This window comes from Mytilus galloprovincialis, chromosome 13, assembly GCF_965363235.1.
Source record: "Mytilus galloprovincialis chromosome 13, xbMytGall1.hap1.1, whole genome shotgun sequence".
Classification (NCBI taxonomy): Eukaryota; Metazoa; Mollusca; class Bivalvia; order Mytilida; family Mytilidae; genus Mytilus; species Mytilus galloprovincialis.
In genome coordinates this window covers 42,896,069-42,923,018 of record NC_134850.1, presented here as the reverse complement: position 1 = coordinate 42,923,018, position 26,950 = coordinate 42,896,069, and the positions used below count along the sequence as shown (strand labels likewise).

Sequence of the window (26,950 nt, the reverse complement as noted above, 5' to 3'; positions counted from 1 at the left end):
GGTCACGCCACACATTTTTAAAACTAGATACCCCAAAGATAATTGTGGCCAAGTTTGGATTAATTTGGCCCAGTAGTTTCAGAGGAGAAGATTTTTGTAAAAGATTACTTATATTTATGAAAAATGGTTAAAAATTGACTATAAAGGGCAATAACTCCTAAAGGGGTCAACTGACCATTTCGGTCATGTTGACTTATTTGTAAATCTAACTTTGCCGAACATTATTGCTGTTTACAATTTATCTCTATCTATAATAATATTCAAGATAATAACCAAAAACAGCAAAATTTCCTCAAAATGACCAATTCAGGGGCAGCAACCCAACAACGGGTTGACCGATTCATCTGAAAATTTCAGGGCAGATAGATCTTGACCTGATAAACATATTTACCCCATGTCAGATTTCCTCTAAATGCTTTGGTTTTTGAGTTATAAGCCAAAAACTGCATTTTACCCCTATGTTCTATTTTTAGCCGTGGCGGCCATCTTGGTTGGTTGACCGGGTCACGCCACACATTTTTTAAACTAGATACCCCAATGATGATTGTGGCCAAGTTTGGTTCAATTTGGCCCAGTAGTTTCAGAGGAGAAGATTTTTGTAAAAGTTAACGACGCCGGACGACGGACGACGGACGACGGACGCAAAGTGATGGGAAAAGCTCACTTGGCCCTTCAGGCCAGGTGAGCTAAAAATGGACATAAAATGACTATAATGCTGTTTATATGTAATGAATAGTCAAAAGGAGTTCAAAACAATTCCTAACATGACAAAGGCAAAATTGAGATCTACATTTATCTTGTTAAGATAAAGTATTTTAATACTCGCATCTAAATAAAAAACAGGGAAAATATGTAGCTTTATAATCAAAATGAACACTTAAAACCTTGATAAAAATTTTGACAATGATGAGGCTCAAACTCTTGAAAACTTTGTCACATGTATGCTCTAGAGATGTATGCATCAATGAGACAGCAGCTCAAAAATGCAAAGGAATTATTTCTAAAGGTATACTTACTATTGTCTATAATAACATCAATATCAATAAATCGCCACCTTGAAATATTACTTTCTGCTTGTAAAATGTCTTTTATTCTCTGATCATTTGTTTTTGAGGTTACTTACAAAGGAAACCCCTTCAACCTTACATATTTGAGGTAATGTTTAAAGGCTTTATACTTACTGTTGGAATCGGATTTTCAAAACAGCAATAACAGACAGTGACAGACCAGTCAGCCTCTGGAACATGATTGTATGGCATTATTTCACCCTCTGGTCCATCCCATAACATCACAGAGGTTGCTGCCATGCCTTCACCACTGGCAGCCTTTATTTCAAACTGCAATTTAAAATAGTTTCATTATTTGTTGTTTAAGTCAAAATAGTTTAAAAAACAACTAAATTTATTTCATTTGCTTTTTCTGAAGTTTCCCGGAAATAAAAATGAATCCGCAGTAGTAATTACCCAGTCACAGACTCTTAATTCTGAAAACCTATATGAGGCTTTTTACTTTTCAACTGTTATACCATACTGAACTAACCTCCCATTCTCCTCCTCTTTCATAGTCAGCTTTTCGAAAGTATCCTCCAGAATACATAGTGTTCAAATTTGTATCTCTTGCCAACTTGATCCATAGTTCATCATCAAAAATTTCATGTCCAATATTTTCTGTACGCATCTTAATGGGCCAGTTCTGTCCTGTAGGATCTCTGAAGCCTATTTGCTGAAGGATTTTCCAGTTGGTATCATTTAAAATAGGCACTGGACGTGTAGGACATGCCATTCCAAATGGACTTGCCATATGAAGGATAGATCCTGAAAAAAATATTTTATCAGGCAATTGCAATACTCTACCTTTAAGAATGAAGCAATGAATTATAGCTCCTACAACATCATACTTTTTGGGTTATCTATACAATATTTGCACAGTGTAAAAATACAAAGACGACCTTTAGAAACAGAGAGAAAAGCGAGGCTTGCCGAGATTTCTGGTTTGTAGCAAGTACAAATACATTTGATATTTTCCTACGCTATTAATATTATCTTCATATATTAATAAATATACGTTTATTTCTTCATGTTATATGTAATATATATTTGTATAGTCAAAAGGTCGATAAATAGTCAGGTTTGTTAATCCCAGCTAGATGGGTCTGTTTGCTGTGAAGGATGTATAAATGTGTAGGCTTGTCTAGTTGGAATAAGGATATTAATTCTTATGCATAAAGTAACAAAAGTGCTTAGCTCTCAGCATTATGAAAATCTCTTGCAACAACTCATAGATAATGGTAGGTAAGTGGCATGTTACAAAGCAATTTTATCAGCACTTCTATCAAATAAACTAATGTTCCAAGTGACTGCCGAGTCCAACTATTATATTTATTTAATATTTGTACCTGTCCTGAATATCCATGAAATATTGGAGTCTTCACTAGCAAGTGGTACATGGGCTCAACTCCCTATCTTAATTGGCTAGGATTGTCAGGTTGCCTACCAAATGTCTTTGGTTCTCTCTAGCTTTCTCAACCATGCAATAGACGAATTTACACTCGTATGCAAATTTGTCCACCATTTCGTAAGATCATACAAGTACCCGTGCACTTTGACATGTCAATTAAAACATTTGACTTCGCAATTAAAAAGGGATTCTTGCTTGACATCAGATGGTTACAGAACAGATCTACGGTCATTTGAGACAAAATTCTGCTAAATACCAAAATTGTTAATACGTTTATATTTGCCAGCAAAAGTAAAGCAGACAATCAGTTAAGTATGTGTTACAGAATCAATGATCTAGAATTTGAGTAACTTGTGTACCTTGTAAAATGGAATCAAATATTTCCAATGGTTAGAAAAATATACCATTATTTGTTGAACAATCAATAATTTAGTAATATAGCTATCTTTGACGCATTCCTCATTTCCATTGTCAATTTTGTTTATTTTATTTTTCAATACTAACCTTTAGCACTGTTGGGAGAATTAAACCAAACACGATCTTTCTTGAAATCCCAGCCATCCACAACTTTACCAGGAGTTGGTTTGGTCATGTCTACTAGTATTGGTACTGATTCATCTGTTATGGACAGACCTGCTCCATTTGTGATAATAAACTTCACACTCAAAGGTTCTGATTTCTATAAATAATATCAACTTTTTACTTTTAGTCTATATTAAAGTAACACACTACATACCCTCTAAATTAAAAGCAAGCATTCAAATAATTCATTTTGTTTTGTAATATCTAACCAACTGATTATGACATTAAAGAAAAAAGTGCAAACACACAGAAATTTCAGGATCTTTTCTATGTCCACAACTTCTGCAAAAGGTATTCCCAAGGTATTTTGACTCCATGGTCATTTTTTACATATGGGTCAAAATACATGGCTAAGTAAAATTTTCAAAACATATTTTCCGGCATGTTAACTACTTATTGGAGTAGTATTACTATATATCAAAGAGTTCTTACAAATGTTTTATACACTTACATTTAGAGTAAGATCTATGAAACTATAATCTGTATAGTTATTTGTCAAGGTAATCCAGCTAACAATCATCTCTGACTCAGAAACTTCTGAACATGATTTATTTCTCCACAGTGAAACTTCATATGTGGCAATATCAGAAACGTTGTCAAAATATCCCTCCCAATACACGTATACAGAGGTATTGGATGGATTGTAAGTCACAGGCTGAAATGTACAGAATTTTATTTCAAATTCAGAGACAGATGAATACATATCTATCAAAATACGTTTTCACTGAGCAAATTGGAAGATCATATTTTGAGGGGAATCAACATTTAAAAAAAATCCATTTTCCAAAGAACTGATATTCTACATGTATATAGAAAATCAAGTCACTGAACACAGAAATCTTAAAGAAATTTTTGCAAAATGCAGTGTGGTTTAAAACATATCCATGGATCTAAAATTTATCGATACCTGTATCTTGGCATTGCACAAGGTCATGTTTTTCTCTGACTGTTTATGACACCTTTATACTAAATCCATTGGATGTTGGATGAGTACTGATTGATAATTTAGTTTTAGATGCATAATTTTTTTTATTAGTTGTTAGTGGCTTTTAATTAGGTTACAGTAGCTGCAAGTACTCTCAGATCTGTATTAAGTGTCTTTTTGTTGTTGGGATGTAAAAGTACCGGCCACATCCACTTATAATTGTGGTATTTGTATTTTTGTCCATCTGATAAGTTAAGCCTTTTTCAGATGATTTTTATAGTTTGTTCTTATATTGTACAGTTACACCACTGTCCCAGGTAAGGGGGAGGGTTAGGATCCCGCAAACATGTTTAACCCTGCCACATTAAGTATGTATGTGCCTGTCCCAAGTCAGGATCCTGCAATTCAGTGGTTGTTGTTTGTTTATGTGTTACATATTCATTTTTCGTTCATTTCTTGTACATAAATTAGGCCGTTAGTTTTCTCGTTTGAATTGTTTTACATTGCCACTTAGGGGCCTTTTATAGCTGACTATGCAGTATGGGCTTTGCTCATTGTTGAAGGCCGTATGGCTACTTATAGTTGTTAATGTCTGTGTCATTTGGTCTCTTGTAGAGAGTTGTCTCATTGGCAATCATACCACATCTTCTTTTTAATATATGTTATTTTAATGTGTACATCAAGTGTTATTTCAAAATCAACTAAGGTCTTATTACAATTCATAGTTAATTTAATTTGGAAATTACAAATAAACTAGACAAAGTGATGCCCCTGCACTTCACTCTGAAGCAACTGTAATATAACAAAGGTAATGTAGGACTTTCTATGCGACATTATTGTGTCTTGGAGACACAAATGATGCCCCAGCAGATGAAATTGTATTTAAAAGTTTTTAAATACAGAAAGTTCAGCATAGCACATAGGTCTATGGTTCACTGTGAGAGGAGAAAACTCAGTGTAGCATTCAAACTGTAGAAGAAGTTAATAGGAAACGCTACGCAACTCTTATGCAAGTAAATACTAAAAAAAATATTTTTTTTTAACTATCTCTAAAAGGAGTAAATATAAGAAAAATCAAAACTCTGACCACATGCACAATTTCAATATATGTACAAACAGCCAATAAAGTAAACATTTCCTAGCTTTCAAACTGTAAGAGGCAGGGCAGACAAGTGTCACACATTTAGCGTGAGACGCATGTATGTTCATGCTTATTTGGTGGCATTTTCCTTTGATCTATTGTTTTTCTCTTTGATCTTTCCAATGTTGGCCAAATCTCACGCATTTGCTTCATGTAAGTTGGCAGTACTGAGAAAAAGTTATCTGGAATAACTATATGATGGGACGAAGGAGGTAAAATAATACGCATGGGCATAAAAATGAATAGTGTCGAGTTAAATATAAAAGTGCAACCATAAATATACAAACCATATCAAAATAGGGTCCAGTTTTTATCCTGCCTTTGTCTGGTTGTGTGAAGTCCACAATGAATTCATGCATGACCATACCACAAGCTCCAGATTTATCAGTACCTATTGAAGATAAATTCATAGAGTGGAGTTTGAAATTAACTCTTGTCACATAATACATGTATATCTTTCTTGCATGAGTCTATACTTCGCCATAAAGGGGCCCTGTGATTACAATGTTCCATCGTCCAGGATTAATTGTGGACTCTATTATAACAAAAAAACTATTCTCTGTTTAGCACATTAGTTACATTCTTATTCATTACAAAGACAACAAGAGGCTGTCAGATAGACAGCAAACCTGATTTCCCTGCTGACGTTACACCCTGAACAGTTGAGCAAGTACAGACACAACATTTAATAAATGTGGTGAAAGATCTGAAAATTTTTAAATTGAACATTTACCTATTATGGTCCAATATCGGAAATCGAATTACATTATTACCATCAGCATATCAAAGAACCCCAAGAATTCATTTTTGTTGAAATACTTCTTAGCTAAACCATTTCTGTTCAAAGGGAAATACCCAAACTTTTTTTCCAAAAAACAATAATGTAAATCTAAATTAGATATGAATTGACCATAGTTCTTTAAAATTATAACCAAATATAATTATTAGTTTTCAAATAAATATTTCACTTCAATTATTGGGTGATTGACAATTGCCAGAATGAGATAGTATATATATATATATAGTCAATAGTTTCCAATATGTTATATAGTCAATAGTTTCCAATATGTTTTCTTTCATTTGTATCAAACTAATAAATCTGCATTTTATCTATGAATGTCAACAACTTTATCTACACAACGTTATGAAATGAAAAAAAATATCCTTTTATAAAAATAGATTATTATCTTATGAATTTGCACATCTGGAACCCCAAACAGGATGAAGTAAAATTAAAATAAACACACACAACAAAAATAAAATACCACATTACAACTGTGACATCTACCTTCAAAACACACTTGACATAAAAACATTTTTTTTTTTAAAGAAACTCCTGATTAATCAATTGAACAGAACTAATCATTGATAGACTATCTAAACGTATTAGTTTCTGTACAAAAGGGAAATTACTCAATAACATAATAAGCTACTTAAAAGGGTCCAGAAATCAAAACCGAGAAATGTTTAATTCGTGAAAATTCCACTTGACCTTCATTTTGTCACAGAAAACAACATATCTAAATTTGAAAAAAAAAATGTCAAAGCATTTTCCTGAAAAATAACGAACACTGGTCCATTTGATCATCATTTTGTTTTTTATATTTTGGTGTTTTAGAAAAAAAATTCCAATGTCCCAAATATACCCCTAAAGTCTTCTCATAATTTTTCCTAGCTCTTGATGCCCGCTAGTATATTTCTTAAGCTGTAAATGTTCCCTTTAATAATTCCTCTGTTCTATCAAAAATTTGTGTATCGTTTGCAAACATGTTTATTTTAACCTCTGTGTTTTCATTTTCTGTGTTGGATTGAGTTAAATCATTTCCTTGAATTTTAGGATTATTCTTTATTTGGGGGCAAATGATTCTCTCTTGAATTTAATACATTTAATATTGCCACCTTTCCCTTCTAAAATTATTAAAAAAACAATGATTTATAAGATTTTCAAAAAAGGCTTTTAAATTATATTTTAAAAAATTATGAAAAGAAAAGTAAGTGTTGGGATCGATTTCTTTTAATTGGCATTTTAGCAAAACATTAAAATCAGAGCATTCAGAGAATTTGAGAAAAAATATTAAAAACTAGAATATTGAACATCCGTACTTATTCAGAATCAAACAAGAAATTGATAGATCACTTTCAACAGAGAGTCCCATGAAACCTAAAAAAAATCAATAATCTGAATAACTCAACAGTTATTGTTATACAACTATAACACAATTGTGTCACAATGTTCCGTAACAAGCCAAGTAGACTGTTAATTGCACAACTGTAATTTTGGTCCAAAATTCATAACAATTACATAAAATCGTAGCGGTTGGTATGTATGAACTCCTTTGGTTAGACTAGACTTACCCATAACATACACATAATATGAAGCTCCCTGTATCAGATCGAGATTTTTCATTGTGGTGAACGTGTACTTGTTTATATTTGTGGCATCATAATCTGTAAATAATTGCTTCTTCTCTTCAACTGAAGCTGAACCACCATCAATCTGTGCAAAAAGGAGGATAAGCGAAATGCATGCCTTTAAAATGATGAGGTTATGATGAAGACATAATAAAAGTGGATGAGATGGAGATATTATGCTTAAAGTTTGAAGGAAGGACTAAGAAATGACCATTGAGACATACAGTCAGCATAGTTACATAACAAATTTTCAATACCTAGTGGTTAATGTCAATGCTGCTGATACTTTCATTTAGCAATTATTCTGGATTACTGAGATTTGATAAAATATGATATTTCCGTCAGCCAAATTCAAAGGCACAAATGCTCTCTCAATCTATTTTACTTCATTATATGCAAACATTTAAACCTTAAAAAAAAGTTTAGTAAAAGCCCTTTTGAAGCTTTAGGGTTTGACATATTCTATACTAAAGTTACTTTTCTTAAAAACAGGTATGTTGATATATGTAACATTTGTTTGGTGTCCTATTATTGAATAACCCATATTTCAAAAAGTACTTGCATCTCACATATCCCAGTGAACTTTTCCTTGATATTAACACAGATGGACAACTTCACACAAGACAATCTATGACAAACAGGATGTTTTCATTTTGCCAATTTCTCAGCAGTAACAAACCCTCTGCTCCCCTCGAATTGTGTTTACATATCTCAGTTGATACGTTATGCTTGTGAATGTTCATACTTTACAAACTTCTCATACAAGAGTGTGCTCCTATGGCAGAAACTGCCCAAAAAGTGTCACGAGGAGAAAAGATTAACTAGAGGCTCTAAAGAGCCTGTATCGCTAACCTTGGTCTAAGTGCATTTCAAACAAAGGGCCATCCCCAACATTGGAGACGAGAAAAGACTTCGTGACAAAAATCTCAATTTTATTGATCTTGTATTACTGATCTTTTAGTCTGTTTAGTTTCTCTCTATCATCTTTAGTTTTTGATCAAAACACCAAAAAAAAAACTTCTTTAAGGGCAATCACTCCTACGAGGAGTGACAGTCTACCAACTGTATTGGCAAAATTTGCTGATAATTTTTGTGATTTAAAGTATTTATCTATCTATTATAATTTAAATAATATAAGGCATAACGGAAAAGAAAAATGTTTATCTCTATTCTCTAAATATAACAGTTTTCATGGAACTAGGCAAAATTGAAAAAAAATGGTAAAACATGTCATTTCAAAATGACTCCTTTACAATTTGTCTAACTGTTGTGACGTATATGGGGAATTGGTAGAGCTCAATATTCTGAATAGTTTTGCTCTATTAGGTTTTCTCTATTCACAACGATTCAAAAAATAATAAACAAAACATGTATTTTACCCCTATGTTCTATTTTTGGCCATGTTGGTTGGTAAGCATGGTCATCCGACACATTTTCAAAGTTAGATAGCCTTATGATAAATTTGGCCAAGTTTGGTTAAATTTGTGTCTGTAGTTTCAGGAGAAGATTTTTTTTAAAGATTACAAAAATTTATAAAAAATTGTTAAAAATTCACTATAAAGGGCAATAACTCTTTATGGGGTCAATATAATATTTTTGTCATGTTGCCTTATTAGTAGATTTTTCTTAACTGTTTACACTTTATCTCTAACATAAGGGTACCCAAATTGCACCGAGTACCCAAATTGCACCTATTTAAGTACTCCTCATTACAGAATCATGGATAGTTTGGTGGTTGATTCAAACCCATTTTTTTATGACTCAATATGGATTAAAAATCAAATTGGTGTACCTATACAGTAAAGAAGGAAAGGGCTACAAAAAAAAAACCAGTATGGTAATTTCCCTAATATTACCAATGCAGGGACACCAACCCTACAAAGGAATGTCTGATGCGTCTAAAAATGTCAGGGCAGATTTATCTTGACCCGATGAACATTTTTACCTCTTATCAGATTTGCTCTAAATCTTTTGTAAGTTTGGTTGAATATTGTGTTGTGTCTTAACGTTTGTGTTTTGAGATCTGTGTTTCTGGTGCAGTATACGTTTGTCTTATACAAGTTAATTTCCATTTTCCATGGATAAAGTAGTGTGTTGGTCGAAATAATTATGACATCGTCACAGCATTAATTTAAAATAGCCTTTCAAGACAGTCATTTTCGAGATAATTATTTGGGACTAGTTTTGTAAAAATAATTGTGAATTTATGAACGCGTTCCATATAATTGTATGAACTTTAAGATTATATAAAAGCCAAAAAAATACATATCTGTTTGTGGTGTCCTGTGCTGTCATTAATGGGAGATGTCTGTTGTTATTCTACTGCTAACTTGTTGTAGGTATTATTATATTATCTATTTATGCACCTTTCTGTGCTGAGTGTACTTATTTTCATTTGTATTGTATTCCTGTCCGTATTGTTGTCATTTTAGCGATATATATTTTTAATAAATTGCCAAAAATTGGAAGGTTTCGGCAAGCCTAAAACCAGGTTCAATCCACCAATTATTCTTTAAATGTGCTGTACTAAATCAGGAATATGGCAGTTGTTATTAAATGGACCGTTTCTGTGCATGTTGGCGCTTTGTTGCATTTCAGTGTTTTGTATGTTCCGTTGTTTTCTTCTTAAAGTTCCTTGGTTTTATAACGTTGTCTATATTTATGGAGGTCTCCAATACCCTTTTAAGATATTCTAACGAATAACTTACATATGCTTTACAATTAGTATTATTGGCATCAGAGTTGTTTGACAAAGCTACGTGGTACATCAAGATATCTAACTTAGAAGTAAATCCTTCAAACTGAATATCTAAATAGGTGTCTGTAGCAATGTATTTCTGCATCAAAATAACTCCAGCTGGAATGCAAACAATTAAGAATACATGAATAATAAAAAAAACATTCATAATAGTTTTAATCAAAATTCTTATGTTTATACTGTATTTGACAACAATACAAACATGTTGAAATCATTATGGTCACATTGTATTAATTTCATAACTATTTTTTACTTTTGTGTTATCATAGAATTTTGTAATCAAGATCAAGATCATCCAAACATTACCCTTACCTGTGACTCCTTCATTAAATCCGACCTTGAAACCATTTGAGGTGACTGTTGCTATAGAGTATGAAGCACTGTATGCCTTCACTGTAAAGTAGTAGTTACCAGTTAATGGGGTTAACTCAAGGTCATAGAAAATGACTGTTTTGTTTAGTCCTACATTTGTAAAAGGAACAACATCATCTCTGGTCTTAGGGAATCTTCTGTCTGTTCCCACGGCAACCTCATAGAATACTACTTCCTGGTTTGGATCTTGTGCCTCCAACTGTGATTGGTCAACTTGCAATCCCGGGTTTCCTACAAAATATTCAGTAAACTAAAATCTTCTATCAAAATCATTCCATAGAAGTAATGGGCAGATTATTTGTCTTTTTTTTTTATCAATATGACCAATGAAGACTCAAGTTTTCCAATATATAAAGTTTAATGCATTCTGTTTCTTTTTTATTGAATATTTCATCACTTAACTCCATCATCATTACAACAAACATGTTTGATTATACTATCATAAAAAAAAAGGGGAATGTGTCCTAAAGATACAGATGATGCCCCCGTGGTTCGTGTAACACTTATCAATTTAAAATTTCTAAAAGTTTTCATTTTTTTTTTATCTGTTTAAAAATATCAAAATTCCTTTTTTTTTATTTTTACTGAAATTATAAAAGATTACACCAAAAAATTAAAATTATAATCATTTTAACTTCGTTTAAAAATTAATATCTAAGATATATTAGCAAACTGTAATAATACTTAACTGAACGTACAGTTTTCCTCATATTGATTTTTAAAACATGTGAAAGTTTGATTGTTTTGATTTTTTTATAAAATATAGGAAAGGAGAGAAGACTAAAAAGATGATACCTGTTACAAGTGTGAAACGAAATAAGAATGGAACGAAACAAAATGATATTTACAAAAGCAAAATCAAAACGAAAACAATATTTTCTGAAAAATATAAAACAAGAGGCTAACTTGTTTGATCTGTAGGATGAAAATGAGAAATATAATTCTTCAAGTCCACAAAACTAATAAGTTAGACCTGATTTTGACACACTTGATTCTCTAACTAAATGAACAGCAAGCAGATATTATTTGTCAATTTAGTGGTTACTGCTTTAAATGTGGTTATTAATGGTATGTCTGTACATTTGACCTGAACACCTCCGAGAGGGGCTTCAATAATGGTACATTTTTGAAAAAGGGAGCACACATTAATAGATATAAACAATTCACCAAAGTTTCATGCAATTTGGTTAAAGCGTTTTTGAGTTATAATACGACATGTGGACAACGAACAGACGGACAATGGTATACCATAAACGTCCAGTCAAGGACATTAATGTTTAATATGGACCAATTAAAAAATAGGGCCCAAAATCCAACTTCTTAATTCAGGGTTAGATTCAGCTAATTAAAGCCCCCCACCAATTCAAGACAACCCTAGTAAAATATGTCAAGAAATAAGCAATTTATACAAAGTATAACAAAAGTATTGTTGTGGTTCCTTTATCTTAAACCTTCCTTTCATGGCTTAAACATTGTGGAACAATTAACAAGTAATCCACGGAGATTAATACTCAAGTTATTGTCTATAAACCAAATCATTCCAGTTTTTAGTCCCCTTTTTGGCTCCTAATTCCTAAACGTTAAAGACCATTACCCAAAATATCAATCCCTACCTTTTTACCCCTTTTTTACTAAACAGCTAAGACAATGACCTCAAAATTCAATCCCAAGCTTCCTAATGTGTTATCAAACCTTGTGTTGCAAAAAACTTAAAGATAGAAATACTTTTACTCAAATATTGTCTGTCAACCAAAATGTCTTCCGACGACGATGCAGAGATCGCCATAGCATAATAGAAACGCAAAAATTGTATGGTCGAATAAAATGATTAAAGTCCAATAAATCCGAATAAATTGTCAAATCAGACTGATGATATATGGTCCGAGACCACAATTATTTCGTAGTGCATTTCTTTTAGAACATAAATGAAAATTAAAAAAATCCCACCTGCGCTTTCTCAAAGAAACTTTTACAGTGTGTTGTACTACTTTTGGGACAAATTATATCAAAATTACAGAACACTTCATCGTCTCTAACTCAAAATATGGACAATTTTATGTTTAGGGCGTCTTGAAATCTTTTGACAGCTTCCGAAGTGCTAAATTTAAACCTTTTCAGCTGGACCAAATCACTACTTTCTGGACCCAATTTTTTTTACAGTGTAATTTCACCCCCCTACTTGCAATTTGAGGCATTAAACATGGAGAAATAAATTTGGAAGGGGTATAAAAATTAATGGCAAGTAACCCACTGTCAACACTAGAGACTATATTTGTGAACAACGAAAATCAAGGGACGGCAATGGTGGTCTCGGAACTATATAGTCAGGAAAAAAAATAATGTTTGAACAATTCCAGGTAATATACAGCCTTCAACAATGAGCAAAACCCATACTGTATAGAAAGCTGAAACTTGAATATTTATTATTTAAGATAGTTTTCTTGTAAAATCAAACATACCTGCAGCAAAAGATTTGGATTGAACCAGTGTCCTCGCCATAAACAACTTTTGTAAGAAAGAAATTCAAGTTTTTCTTATCTTTAATGTTAGTGGTTTTGTTACACAGTATTAGGGTTCATGTGACCCTATGGCTAAAATGGCTGTATTTTCACCTCAAAATTTACTCTGAGTATTGACAAACCTGTGCATCTGGAAAAGTTTTAAGGCAAAGCATGCCCTAGATAAATAGAATTTAAATGCATTGTATGATTTAGAAAATTCATAACTTAACTGGATTTTGCCGTGCCCTTTTTTCGTCCCTGCAGAAGATGATAAAATTAACAAACATTTGAGTTTCCCTTGATATGGTCCACTCAGGTACACGGTTAAATCACCAATTATTGTCAGGTATCTATTGTCCATATTATTGTCCATGTCAATCAATACCTCTCACTTAAATTATTTGATGGTTTGGTTTAGTCTTTGTTAAAATGAAAGAAGACTGTGTTTGAAGACAGAAATGCCCCTGTTCAAGTTTTAAAGCATGAAAAAAAAATCAGTTTTCCAAGCTTTGTGTATTAGTTTCATAAAATATGAATGACTAAACTTTGATTGTAGACAAAAAATTGAATTGACTGAAGGAAAGATTGACGGAAGGATGATCAAGGATAAAAATTAGTGTCCCTATTATCAAAGGCTGGGCATAATAAACAATATTTATCGTTCCACAAAATACATCAATTATACTTATACCTGACAGCACATTCACTTGTTTCATGGCATTAGAAGGTAAACCAAATCCATCCCAGTTTGCATAGATTATAGTATTTGATGGTAAGAATTTAATGTCATAGCCTCTAATATCGCCATCAAACACCTTTCCAGGTAAAAGTGGATTTTTCTCAATAGTGACACCATCTGATCTTAAAATGTAGGTGTAGTTCAAAGCATTGGTCACCTTCACTAAAGAGTAGTACATTTTTCCATTTTCTAATCTTAATCCATCAGTCATGCCATCAGTTTTCACTAAAAATTTACAAGTTTAATTACTAAAATATGTATTATAACTTCAATTCACATCCATTGGAATTAATATAAAACAGTTTAAAAGTTAATAATCATTACATACAAGATATGCCCTACTTAATATCAATTACAGTCTGAGAGAAAAAACAAGAACTTTCGCACAATGTCGTTGGAAGTACATGTTTACCACACTCTTTTTTTTAAATACAAAATATATATAAAAAAGAAGATGCGGTATGATTGGAATGAGACAACTGTCCACAAGAGACCAAAATGACACAGACATTAACAACTATAGGTCACCGTACGGCCTTCAACAATAAGCAAAGCCCATACTGCATAGTCAGCTATAAAAGGCCCCGATATGACAATGTAAAACAATTCAAACGAGAAAACTAGCGGCCTTATTTATATAAAAAAAATGAACGAAAAACAAATATGTAACACATAAACAAATGACAACCATTTATTACAGGCTCCTGATTACCCCATTCCTTATTATACATTTACAAAAAAATGTGATTCTAAATTAAATATTAAATTATTCAATAATATAGAATCTGAGAAGTATATAACATAAATGTCCATACTCTGAGTGGGTATAATATATATATATGTTGTGTACAAGTTATCATTTTGTACAAATTATAATTTGTACAAAACAATTGTACAAATTATAATTTGTATTTTGACTTTGTACAAATTGTTATTTGTACAAAAAGTGCCTGTACAAATTACAATTTGTACAATATTTGATGAAAATTCACTCATAACTTGTACAGTATTTTATAATATATATTTTAGTGAAAAAGGCATTGATACACACAACAGAATTGCTAATTAATGACCACACCGTTCACCATATTTATCAAATACTAAATTAATTCTGTATCTTTCGTTTGAGATGGCATCGGGAATGCAGCACGATATCTTCTGACTTTCACATTTTTACATTTAAAAGTACTGTACCCGCCTTTGCATTTACATTAAAGAAACCCCTGACAACCTGATTTTTAAAGGCTGTTTAACTGCGATTCATAGCGAAAGTTGAAGCCCAAGAACAGTTACTGTGAATAAAATGTGTCTTTCATAGCTTCAATTTAACGACATAAATATCCTGTTCAAATTTATACAGGTTTTCTGATTTGGTAATCAAAATCTCCAGATTCAACAATTACGCCTTAAATACATGTATATTGAGGACAGGTTTGGACACGATCATATATTATACTGAGGAATATGTATAATGACATTAACCCCAAACAACAAGTTATGATAGTTACTTGTTGTTTTTTTTCGGTGAAATATTAGTCTTGGATCTATTGTCCACACAGTGCACACTTCCTTGCAAAAATGATCGGTGTTATAATATCAGTATCGTTCCCAATTTAACTATGAGCTGATTATGCTTGTCCTTGGGAGTACACAGACTTGTTCTTTTGTCTATCATTCTATGTTAGATTTAGAACGTTTTGCAGAAATTTCTCCTTGTGATCAACAATGCAATCCATGTTTACACTATTACATCAATTGAGTAAATGACTGAACAAAGAATGTAAATAATTAATTCTAGGATATAGAGCTTTAGCAACTTATTCAAACAAATGACCCCAAAGTAGTTAGCTGTGGCAAAGTGTTTAGGAAGAGATAAATGTGAAAGTCATATGATGCAATTTCTCATTCCAGAATTCAATCAACTGTCCAAACGAATCATAAAGAACAATTTTATATTTTGTAGATAAGATGTACTGTATGGTCATTTAATACCAATTGTGTGTGTCAATGCTTTTTTCATCAAAATTCATATTATGCATTATTGTACAAGTTATAAGTGAATTTTCGTCAAAAATTGTACAAATTGTAATTTGTACAGGCACTTTTTGTACAAATTACAATTTGTACAAAGTCAAAATACAAATTATAATTTGTACAGTTTTTTTGTACAAATTTTAATTTGTACAAAATGGTAACTTGTACACAACATATAGATTCCATAACTACAACAAGTGTTTTACGATATCTCTCCACTCGAGACAGTAAAATTTAAATATTTGAAGCAAGAGGCTTGCTGAGTGTTTTAAATAATTAAAATTTAACTGTTGCGAGTGGAGAAATGTCGTAATACATGAGTTGTAGTGGTAGTATCTACTTCTCCCAAGATTTTTATCCTTCCTTTTCAAACATTGGCAGAAAGTTGTGTTCTTGAAATGTGACGTCATGGTCGCCTTATTTTATGACGTCACACTAGGAAATTCAAAAGAAATCAAGATAATTAAATTTCGACCAATCATTTGCTGAGAACAGATATTTCATTAGTGATAAGAAATATATTAGTGATGAGAAATATTGTTTCCACACCGCTCAGGAAATGTATGGTGTTTTGAGGTGACAAGGGTACTAAGGCTTGTTAACAGGGAAATAGGGACGAACAATTGATTAGTTTACTTCCAGTGATGGTATATATAATCTAGCTTGTATGCAATAAAGTAATTTGAATTCTTCACTGTAGTACTAGTCAGGATAAAACTTTAGTCATGTCAAGTTTCTATTTATTTAAAACAAAAATAAATTTTGAACAGTTTTTGAAAAATTCCAATTTAGCCAAGACTCATTTGGAAAATCAATAGTGGTTTTACTTCTATTTAGGATTTATGAACAAGCCAAACTCAATGTTTTGGGGAGCTTTTTATGAATTTATTCTCATTATTTCTTTTATTGGTTTATAAAAGAATCTTTTTCTAAGTGTCTTTTTAAGAAATATACAGTTATAAATAAATGAAATGATTTTTGAACAAACTTCATATAAAATAGGTTATTCATTAGATTTATAAGGCACTATTTTTATGACGCATCAACTGTGTATACTATCAAGAGATGAATTCTAACAGTAACTTGAAAAATATGTTCGCTAATACGTACTTAAAAGAGGAATAAAGCCCCAAAGTTTAGCACAGAAAAGTATCGCATATATACTGACTCAGGGTGCTATAATGCCCTAGCTAGTTAGAATACAGCTCATAGGTATTCTGACCGTACATATCATAAAATTCTTTTTTAAAACCATTTAAAAACAACTTACAGTTCATTTTCAGCCAGTCTTGAATAACAAGACCATCAAGCCTTTGGATCTTCCATTCGTAGCTTGTAACTGGACATGGGTCACCTGACATATCCCAAGATGCTCTGTAAGTATCGTCAACAGACTGGAACTGACTGTAAATATATATATATCACAGATTATTATACTTTTACCTTGTAACTGGACATGGGTCACCTGACATATCCCGTGATGCTCTGTAAGTGTTGTCAACTGTAATAAGACTGGAACTGACTATAAAAATATATATGATATTACATATTATTATTCATATAACTTGTAACTGGACATATAGGTCACCTGACATATCCCATAATGCTCTGTAAGTATCGTCAATAGACTGGAACTGACTATAAGAAAATAAAGTTTTTTGTTTCAGAATATAGTCAAATATTTTAGACTTTAAAACTAAAATATTATCATGAAAATATAAATAGGCACTTTAATATACATGTTATATAAATTATGTGAATATAGTTTTGTTTCTTATGGCACTCAAAAGTCATTATTTTAGAATATTCCAATGATGTTTTGTTGTCTTTACTATTGAGAAGCAACATATTTATTATCATTTCTTAATCAGCTGCATATCGAGTTTATCATGTGGTTTTAATTACATCAGTTCCATTGCAAACATACGTGCCCACTTTTGGCATTTAGCTTTCGGACCTTCGTCCATTGTTTGAACAAAAACTTGGGTATAATTTATCTCCTCCTATCAATTGATTAAATGATTGATTGGTGTTCGTTTTAACGCCACTCTCAACATTATTGTGCTATTTCGTGGAAGTCAGTTAATTTTTGATAGAGGCAGCCAGAGTGCCAGAAGAGAACCACCGATATCGGTAAAAAAAAATGACAATTCTAGACAATTAAGATTGGAGTTGAGTGCACCTGCCAGGTACGGGATTCGCACTCACAACCTCAGTGTCATTGGCTAGTGATACAGTAGTTTGACTACTTTGCGATCGATTCCAAAACAACATCCCATAAAGAAGTTGTATATTGAAAACTAGTACATGCTGCCTTTAATGTTCACCTTGTATTATTTGTGTATTTATGCACTGGTATTCACATAAGCTACACTTGATTATTTAGAATTAACATGCAACAGCATAAACAGTTGTGTGCAGACCAAGCATTATATGTAGACGGGCGGAAAAAGTTAAAGCAGCGTTTACTCGCGTGCACTTTATGTAAATCCAGTGTTAACTCCAAAATTTCAGTAGACATAAAAATATAAAAGGGCATTTATTTTCGTGTTTACTTCTGCGTTAACGCGGAACATCTTCTAGTTTTGTGTGTTTACTCAGGTAGACATTAGAAATTATCATTTTGACCAAGTTAACGTAATTATAGTAAACTTGAAAATTAAAGTTTACTAATGCTGCATTCAGGCGTAATTCGAATTTAATTCGAATTAGTTTAATTCACATTCAAAACGTTTTATGTCCTAACGTAAATTCTAATACGAATAACAATGCCCATCAAATTCGCTTCACTGTCCTAACGACATTAACTTTATATTTGTATAATCAATTAGTAATTTATAATTTAATTCGAATCACAATTTAGAAAGTGTCCATAAATAAAGGCAACAGTAGTATACCGCTGTTCAAAACTCATTAATCCATGGACAAAAACAAAATCGGGGTAACAAACTAAAACCGAGGGAAACGCATTAAATATAAGAGGAGAACAACGACACAACACTAAAATGTAACACACACAGAAACGGACCAAGCACTGTTTAATTGAATAATATTTACGAAAAAGCATTTCTAATGCGAATTGGATAATGCGAATAAGCGAATTCGAATTAAAATTTAAAAAAAAAGAGGAGTGTGTTAACCCGCTTAGCGAATTTGATTCATACTCGATTCGAATCCAATTCGAATAATATTTACATGTGAACGAGGCATAATGAATTATGTGCATTTAAAGTGCGTTTAATTTATATAATGCTTTGTCTAAACCCAACTGTATATGTTAAATATTGTGTTCATTTCTTCATCTTCATGGGATAATTTTTTATCTAATTCTGTAGGTAAATGTCTCTTTATATTTTTTTTGGCAATAAATGTGTCATTCGATTATTCATCATCATAATATATACTCCACTTACTGCAGATACTAATAATTAGTTTGATGATCTATTTACCATATATTTTCTTGCATTATGTACAAAGAGAAAGAAAGAATTATGTTGTTACAGAAATATGGCATCTCCGTAACTGAAGTCAATCAAAACACAATTGGGAAATGGATAGACAGGTACTTAATTACATAACAAGTATTTTTATTCTTTAAAACAGCACTTATATTGCTATATTTGACACCTTTCTTCATGTTTTGTTTGTTTGCATAGTTAATAATGAGGTGAACAAAGACATTGTTCTTTATGGTGTAGTGATTAGCGCATTGGACAGGTGTTTGTCTGTTTCTTGGAAGAAAATTTCAGGGGCTAAATGACACCAAAATAAACCCTTGACACCATTTGCAAGGATGGTCTTGATAAAAGATGATAGTCAGTCGGAAGGGGACAATAAATAGCTGACCCGTGTGACTGTCTAGAGATAGCAATATCTCTTGCACGTAGAAGAAACCCTTGTAGGTTTTGGAAAGGAGCAGGCTAAATGCTGCTAAAAGGCAGCACTCACACTAGCAAAGTGAAAAGGGATTAATATAAGTTGTAATAACTTGTTTCCCAATCCACAATTAATAAATTAGAATTTAAATTAGAAAAGGGATTAATATAAGTTGTAATAACTTGTTTCCCAATCCACAATTAATAAATTTGTTTAAAACCAAGTATATGGGATGGACGGACGGACCTTTGACCTTGTAAGTTGTACATACATTATGACACACCTTTTAGTGTTGCTTGATATACATGTCAAGTATGGACTTTGAAATCATAACAGTTCTCAAGATATAGACCGGACACAATCTTTACCATGTGTAGTACATGGGGATGTCAACATAAAACCAGTTTTTGACCTTGATCTTTAACCTAGAAAGTTGTACAAACATTATGACACATTCTTTGGGGTGGTTAATATACATTTCAAGTGTAAAGTATGAAATTATAATGGTTCTCTAGATATAGAGCAGACACAACTCATTACAGACTGACAGACATACGGATCACTATAGGGCGACCTCGCGGTACTAATTATTGAAATAACATACATTATACATTGCAGACACATAACACAGTGGTTTGGTTTAAACTATTTAATGATGACACTTAAACACTGTTTTGAAAGTACAATCATTCATCCAGAAAGGTATCAACGAAAAAGAGTGATTAAACTTTTGAAATATTTTTGACACCAATTCATTAAAACATGGTTCAAATCAAAAGTTTACAAATATAATTAGGCAGAACTTTTTTGTCTCTTTTACAAAATTTTGCAAAACATTCAAACTACGAAGTACAAATGTTCCCAAATCCGTATGATTTGTCAATGAGACAAATATCAAGCAGTCCCGATGAAGCCGATTTAAGCAACCACAGATTATTGTACGGCCTTTATCAATGAGCAAAACCCATAACATTTAGTTAGCTTTAAAAGACCTGATATGCTATATGTTCCATGTAATAAGTGATATTCTCAGTAATACTCTACAAGAAGGACTGTATCTGCTGACACATCTACAGGTGAAATTCCAATACACCAGCAAACCCTACACGAAAGGTGTCATTCTCTGACTTATGTTTAATTACTTGTACAGTACAAACAGTATCAAGAAAGACTGTACATACTTTCACATCACCTACAGAATTTCCAAAACATCAGCAATCCATACATGACAGGAGATGCCATTATCTGTCTAAGGTATTACTTGTACAGAAATCAAAGTGCTTGTAAGCACTGAAAGGTAAAGATTGCTTTAATTTATCAGTGGGAAGTAAAATTAAATATTGCATTTTCAAAAAAGCATTGGTTTAGTTGATTCAACTACAATTCTGGACAATAGGAGATAACTTCAATTTTTAAAGATGACTTTAATAATGACATCATTTATATTTTTAGAAGATATTAGATTCCTGCACCTTGCAAAAGTTAGGTAATTTTCCCAACAGTTGTAACATCGTTTTGTGACTGGAGAATCTGAGCATATATTTACATTGATAAATTACTGTAAATATTCACGGATAGGATGTACAGAATGTAATGATCAATGCACTATATTTTGTGTATCAAAAAGGTTGTGATAAGCCTTGGAAGATTTAGATATCAAGTCAGTAACATAGGGTTTTGATTGCATTTCATGCAATCTTTACCCAAAAACTCTAAAAAGCATACTATATACTTACACATCTCCCACAGAATTCTCTAGTATATCAGCGACTCCTACATGACTGAGAGGGTCCATACCCTGACTGAGATAAGACATATAGAGTCCATTGGATGTCACAACACTTGTCAGACTAGCTCCATTGATTCCTCTCACGGAAACATAAACCTAAAATGCAACATTTACAAAAATAATGGAAAAATTAAGATAAATATGAAGCATATAAAAAGCAATAACATAAACAATATCTTAAATGATACAAAAAAGCTTTTTCTTTTAATTTGCATTTACAACCTTTTTAAAAACTTGAATTCCTGAAAAAGTGGTTGGCTTGCAAGTCACAGGAGTGCAAAAATTTAAAATCAAATATCCTCCTTTTCTCAAATATGAAGAAGATTCCTCCATTCCTACTCCAATATATATATATAATTTATTTGAATGTAACGCCTCTTCTGATTGGCTGACGTTATTTTGTTATGAGCCCATAGACATAATTTAGTCATGTGACCGTGACGTCATTTTTCATGGTTTTCTACGGTTTAAAATGGAATTTAGAATTAAATTATAAGAAATGACTGTAATATATTTTCTGTCTATTCGAAATAACATAAAAAAATGTGGTGCACACTGTTAAATAACCTGCTACGCGCGATATTCAGTGTGCACCAAATTTTTTATGTTATTTCTTCATAGACAGAAAAAATACTACAGTCATTCCTTAAATGTATTAATTCCGCCTTATGTAATAATACTGTATTTTGATTGGAAGAGAGATATTTTAATTTTTTATCAATTTCTATGCATTGAGATTTTTTTTCTCTGCCGGTATATTCCATGTGCCGGAGAATTTGTTAGCAAATAACTTGGCAATTGGGGAATACCATGTCAAAAAACAACCCAATGAATTATTTTTATTCTAATAGGACAAAATTATGGTTTTCTTTATGCATGCAACTATTACAACTAGCTGTTCCAAATGAAATATAAAGAATAAAAACATTATTATTGAATTTTTACCAAATGACGTAAAAATTCTGTAAACCTGTACTTTTAATAGTGGAGTGACCAATCGAGAAAAAGGTGCTTATTTTACGACTTTAATGGACCGGCATAACTGCAGGCTAAAAACGATTTTTTTGCAAAGCCAATACCTAAAGCTAATTTTTTGACTGGTCTTAAGACATTTTCTGCATTGCAGTTTTTAATAAAATGGAAAGAAAAAAGACATTTGATTTTTTTTTTAAATATTCATATTGTAAAACTAGAATTTTTTAAAAATTTCCTAAATTTTGTCCATTTTCACTCAGTTTAACGAAAGCATACTCTGTATTATTTTAACGAAGTGGTTACAACAAAAAGATTGTAGTAATACTTTTGAACTTTCTGCTGCCATACTCCGAAAGGTCCTGGCAATAGCAGAATGCATACTTGCTTTAAACAAAAACTTTAACCCATTTCTTCTTGATTTGGCATTACAATTACACCATGAGTTTGGCTCTAAAAATCTATTCTGATTCTTAACAAGACTATTTTGTTCCATGAAAAACCAAGATATATCTGACAAGTCTTGGGTATTTCTGCAACTTCTTTCTGGACAGAACTTAGATTCGATTACCTTTTCTGCAGAAAGCACTGAACAAATTTTCCATTTGGACCCGCTTTTATAAAAAAAAAAAAAAAATAGGCTACTAGTATCAGAGGTTTGATCTGAATCGTTTGTAACCTATGCTCCGGTTATAGATGTCAAGCCCAGCGACATGGCAACAGTATTTATAACTATGAAACAATGTTTAGATATGTCAAAACGTATCGGTCAACAATATGCTGTGCAAACATTTGACAATTAATTGTATGTTGATGTCCAACAAGTGAAATTGTCTATGCCAGAGTTTTTCAATCACACATTATAAGTCTAGGTGGAAGTCGTGGACTTCTTTCCTGTTTTATAGAAACAGTTTGCAAGTTATGGGCATCAGCTGGGCTTTATGACCTTCTTGTTGACTCTGGAATGTATGCTCCTAATAAGGTAGATTAGATGGGCGTTGGCAAACAGTTTAATCGTGGTGTTGGAGAATTAACTTTGGCCTATGAAGCTGGCATCGCTCTTTTGTTTAATTTAAAAGCATTCTTCAATTGGAGCAAAGATGCAAACCATTTAAATAATATTGAACTGAATGTATGGAAGGCGTTCTTTGACAGTCACAGTTCATTTGCTGAAACATCAAAAAGCACCGAAGGTATTGAACAGTTCTTTTCTGTTTTTAAAAAACATATATTGCAATTGTTTGAAGAATATACAATAAACTCTTGTAAACTATAACCAACCTTTGCATTTTGGTATATGTTTCTTCGTGCAGTTGAGGTACCAATATTTGTTCATGTGACTGTTGTAGAAATTATTTAACTCACCGAGCAATGTTGGAAGAAGACGGCGATGAAAACGATGACTAATGTCAGTTTTTCGAAACTTGACATGCCTTTTCTTTGTTAAAATACCCCTACAACCACTCTTTCTAAGGGGTTCATTTGTGCTTTTATAAGGCCCAATCCATTAAACCTCAGTTCATAGAGCTAAAGTATACGCTGAACCTTCAGTCCTTCATTTAACTCATTTGAGTTAATTACCTTGTGAAATATTTGTGACTGGCAATAAATATACATCAAAGCAAAAACCAATTAACTTAGATTCTCATTAAAAAGCCTTAAATTTAAAAAAATATATCTTTAGAAGTACACGAGAGAAATTGAGAGTAGGTTGTTCTATTTTCTCATTGTTGCTAGTCTGAATTCCCTTGAAAATGAGCATTAGGTGGTTTATTATTTTCAAATTTAGTTGAAAATGAAGTGTCACAGTTTATTTCATTATTAATTTCTTGTTAAGGTAGATAGGGTGTCTTCCTCCATCTTGGATTTTGAAATACCAGAAAACAAGGTCTATATCTTTGATAAAATGTGCAAATTTTGAGATAAGTAGGTAATTCATGTGTAAGATTTTTCATTATAATGTAGAAAATGCAATGTCTTATCATATTTATGGTTGCATTTTACCATTAACTGAATACTTTTGTTTGATTCAAATTTTCCAAACTTTGCCAAATAAGGGGAGATAACTCAAATGCAAGGGCAGATAATTCAGATTGTGTTATTTTTACAATAAAATGTGTTAGGAATTTACCCATTTTATTATGTAGCAAGAAAACGAGTTCGGTGACCCCCATTTTTCTTTTTCTTATCTGAAAGAATAATATTGTAGCCATCTTCTCATATTTTATCTAAAAATTCTATGGTGTAGTTTTCGTTTTAATGAGGAAAATTGGGGTTTCCATGCTAATCACTAACCTTTGACCTTATTTTAAAAAAAAATGCACCATATTTCAATTCTACGACCCAGCAAAAATTTAAGAGTAAACATTTCTCTTTCCGAAAAGTCATGATTTAGCCTGCAGGTAGGGTGGTCCATTAAAGTTGAAAATTTGTTGGCTTGATCACTCCACTATAATGACATCATAAATAAAACTCAATGACGTTACGCACGATACTGGTGATACCTGACGTTACATTAAAATAACGTCGAAATACACAAGTCGCTTGTTGTTAAACGAACGTATGAATTTATGTTTGTCACGATTGTCCCCCCATTCGTTTTTACCTCTTTAAAGCATTCCCTACATGTACATGTATATATTTTCATATATTATTGGTTTCTATAACTACTGTTTCTTTATAGGGATAAATACTGATTAATAAATTTCTAGCATTTTATTTCATCAATACATTTAATAAATTTCTAGCATTTTATTTCATTAATACATTCTAAAACATTTAAATGTGTTTCTTCTGTGATTCGAATGACATTGTTTGCAGTTACTTCCGAACAAATATAGACCACTGACGAAGCAGGTACAACCGCTTTCCTGTTCACAAGACGATATTGAAAGGCGAGTTCGTTTTGTTGTAATATAGACCACGAAACACAGGTGTTCTTGCAGGGAGTAAAGATCCCCAAGAATCCGTTGTGTCAATGCGTAACGTTTCCATGCTTTTCTCTACTTTCAGCATGCAGTACTCTTCCTCATCGTCGTCAGTATATAACGCAACTAATTGACCAACCGAAACTAATTCTTGCAAAGACACTTGTTCATTTTCTTCATTTTCTTGTGCATCCGCTCTGTATTCTCGCATCATTTCCCATTCAGTATAACCACCAGTTTTTATCGAATTAGAACACTGGTCATACATGTGATGACAACAGTTTACACAGAAACAAGACAATTCACTGATATTTATCAATCCTTTAGCAGAATCACGACTAGCTCTTACTTGGTGAAGAGATGGAATGCTAGGCACCGGCTTAAAAGACAGTCTGTTGTCACGGTGAATCGTTTCCGCATATCGGAATATTCTTCTCTTACAATGTGACCTCAGTTATGCTAGAAATGAATTCGCGTATTCATAGAGATCTTTTGCTGTACTTATCTGAGTATGTCTGCGTGAAATGGCACAGTCGGCTTGTCTCTCAATAATTCCTCCAGCAGCGTCTTGTGGTCCTGAAATGCACAGATAAGTTTTTTATGTCAACTGCATGACATTGGACCTTACCATTTTACCGCGTTCAAGGTTTATGATTTTTGTTATAGTAACAATACCGAAAGTCACGAGAAATATAAGAGATACATTCAATACCCTACAGCGACTGCCAAGATGAAGAACAGAAATAAAAGCCCTGTTCCTTGATACAACGTATTTATTTTTGTGTCAGGTGTAATTTAGTCCGATGCACATGTGTTATCAAAATACATTTATTTCAAATTCGATATAATAAAAAAAAACATGTAAAAAAACAAACTTTCTAGAATAATGTTTTCAAACATTAACCCATAATGTGACGGATTGAAAGAAAACAGTTTACCGATAATGTGAATACCCGACCGCTTTTAAAATATTTACATTTTAAACAAATAACTCATAAATATTCAATCAAAAGCTAAATAATATGTATTTCATTTGTACTCGAAAATGTGAGAAAAATCATTAAATCTGTGTCCAAGATATCTAGCGTAGAGACTGACAGACGGACTGACATTCAACTGTATTTAAAAGCAATCATAGTAGTAAGTTCGAGGATAATAAAATAAATTATTATAAATACCTTTTGCAGGGGAAGTTTCGAAGAAATTTCTTGTGAAATGTTGATATCCAAAGTCGTCGCTTGTTTGACTAATATCTCCGAAACAGTGTCTGCTCTTATACTGGGCTGCACACCCGTCAGTAAACTCGTGCATTGTTTCGACTGAATATGAAATCGACTGTAAATATTTCGCTATATAATTTCGGACTTGGTGAACAAAGTATTGATCATGAACTAAGTCTGGGCTTATAACGAAAAATTGTTCAGTGATAATTTCAGGAAAGTCTTCTGAACTATCAACACCATCG

At 32.2% G+C, this 26,950-nt stretch overlaps 1 protein-coding gene across 1 annotated transcript in view; it reads right to left on the bottom strand.

The window, feature by feature from the left end:
* The window catches only part of LOC143056125 (uncharacterized), a 240,686-nt gene that overhangs the window by 77,775 nt on the left and 135,961 nt on the right, over positions 1 to 26,950 (bottom strand). Inside the window, exons 53-63 of the mRNA XM_076229211.1 lie at positions 21,534 to 21,682; positions 17,192 to 17,325; positions 13,840 to 14,112; positions 10,588 to 10,878; positions 10,226 to 10,374; positions 7,461 to 7,602; positions 5,393 to 5,496; positions 3,491 to 3,694; positions 2,962 to 3,136; positions 1,540 to 1,814; positions 1,182 to 1,337 (exon numbers count right to left, since the gene is read on the bottom strand). Coding sequence (XP_076085326.1) covers positions 1,182 to 1,337; positions 1,540 to 1,814; positions 2,962 to 3,136; positions 3,491 to 3,694; positions 5,393 to 5,496; positions 7,461 to 7,602; positions 10,226 to 10,374; positions 10,588 to 10,878; positions 13,840 to 14,112; positions 17,192 to 17,325; positions 21,534 to 21,682 — 2,052 coding nt within the window. The remainder of the gene's footprint in view (positions 1 to 1,181; positions 1,338 to 1,539; positions 1,815 to 2,961; positions 3,137 to 3,490; positions 3,695 to 5,392; positions 5,497 to 7,460; positions 7,603 to 10,225; positions 10,375 to 10,587; positions 10,879 to 13,839; positions 14,113 to 17,191; positions 17,326 to 21,533; positions 21,683 to 26,950) is intronic.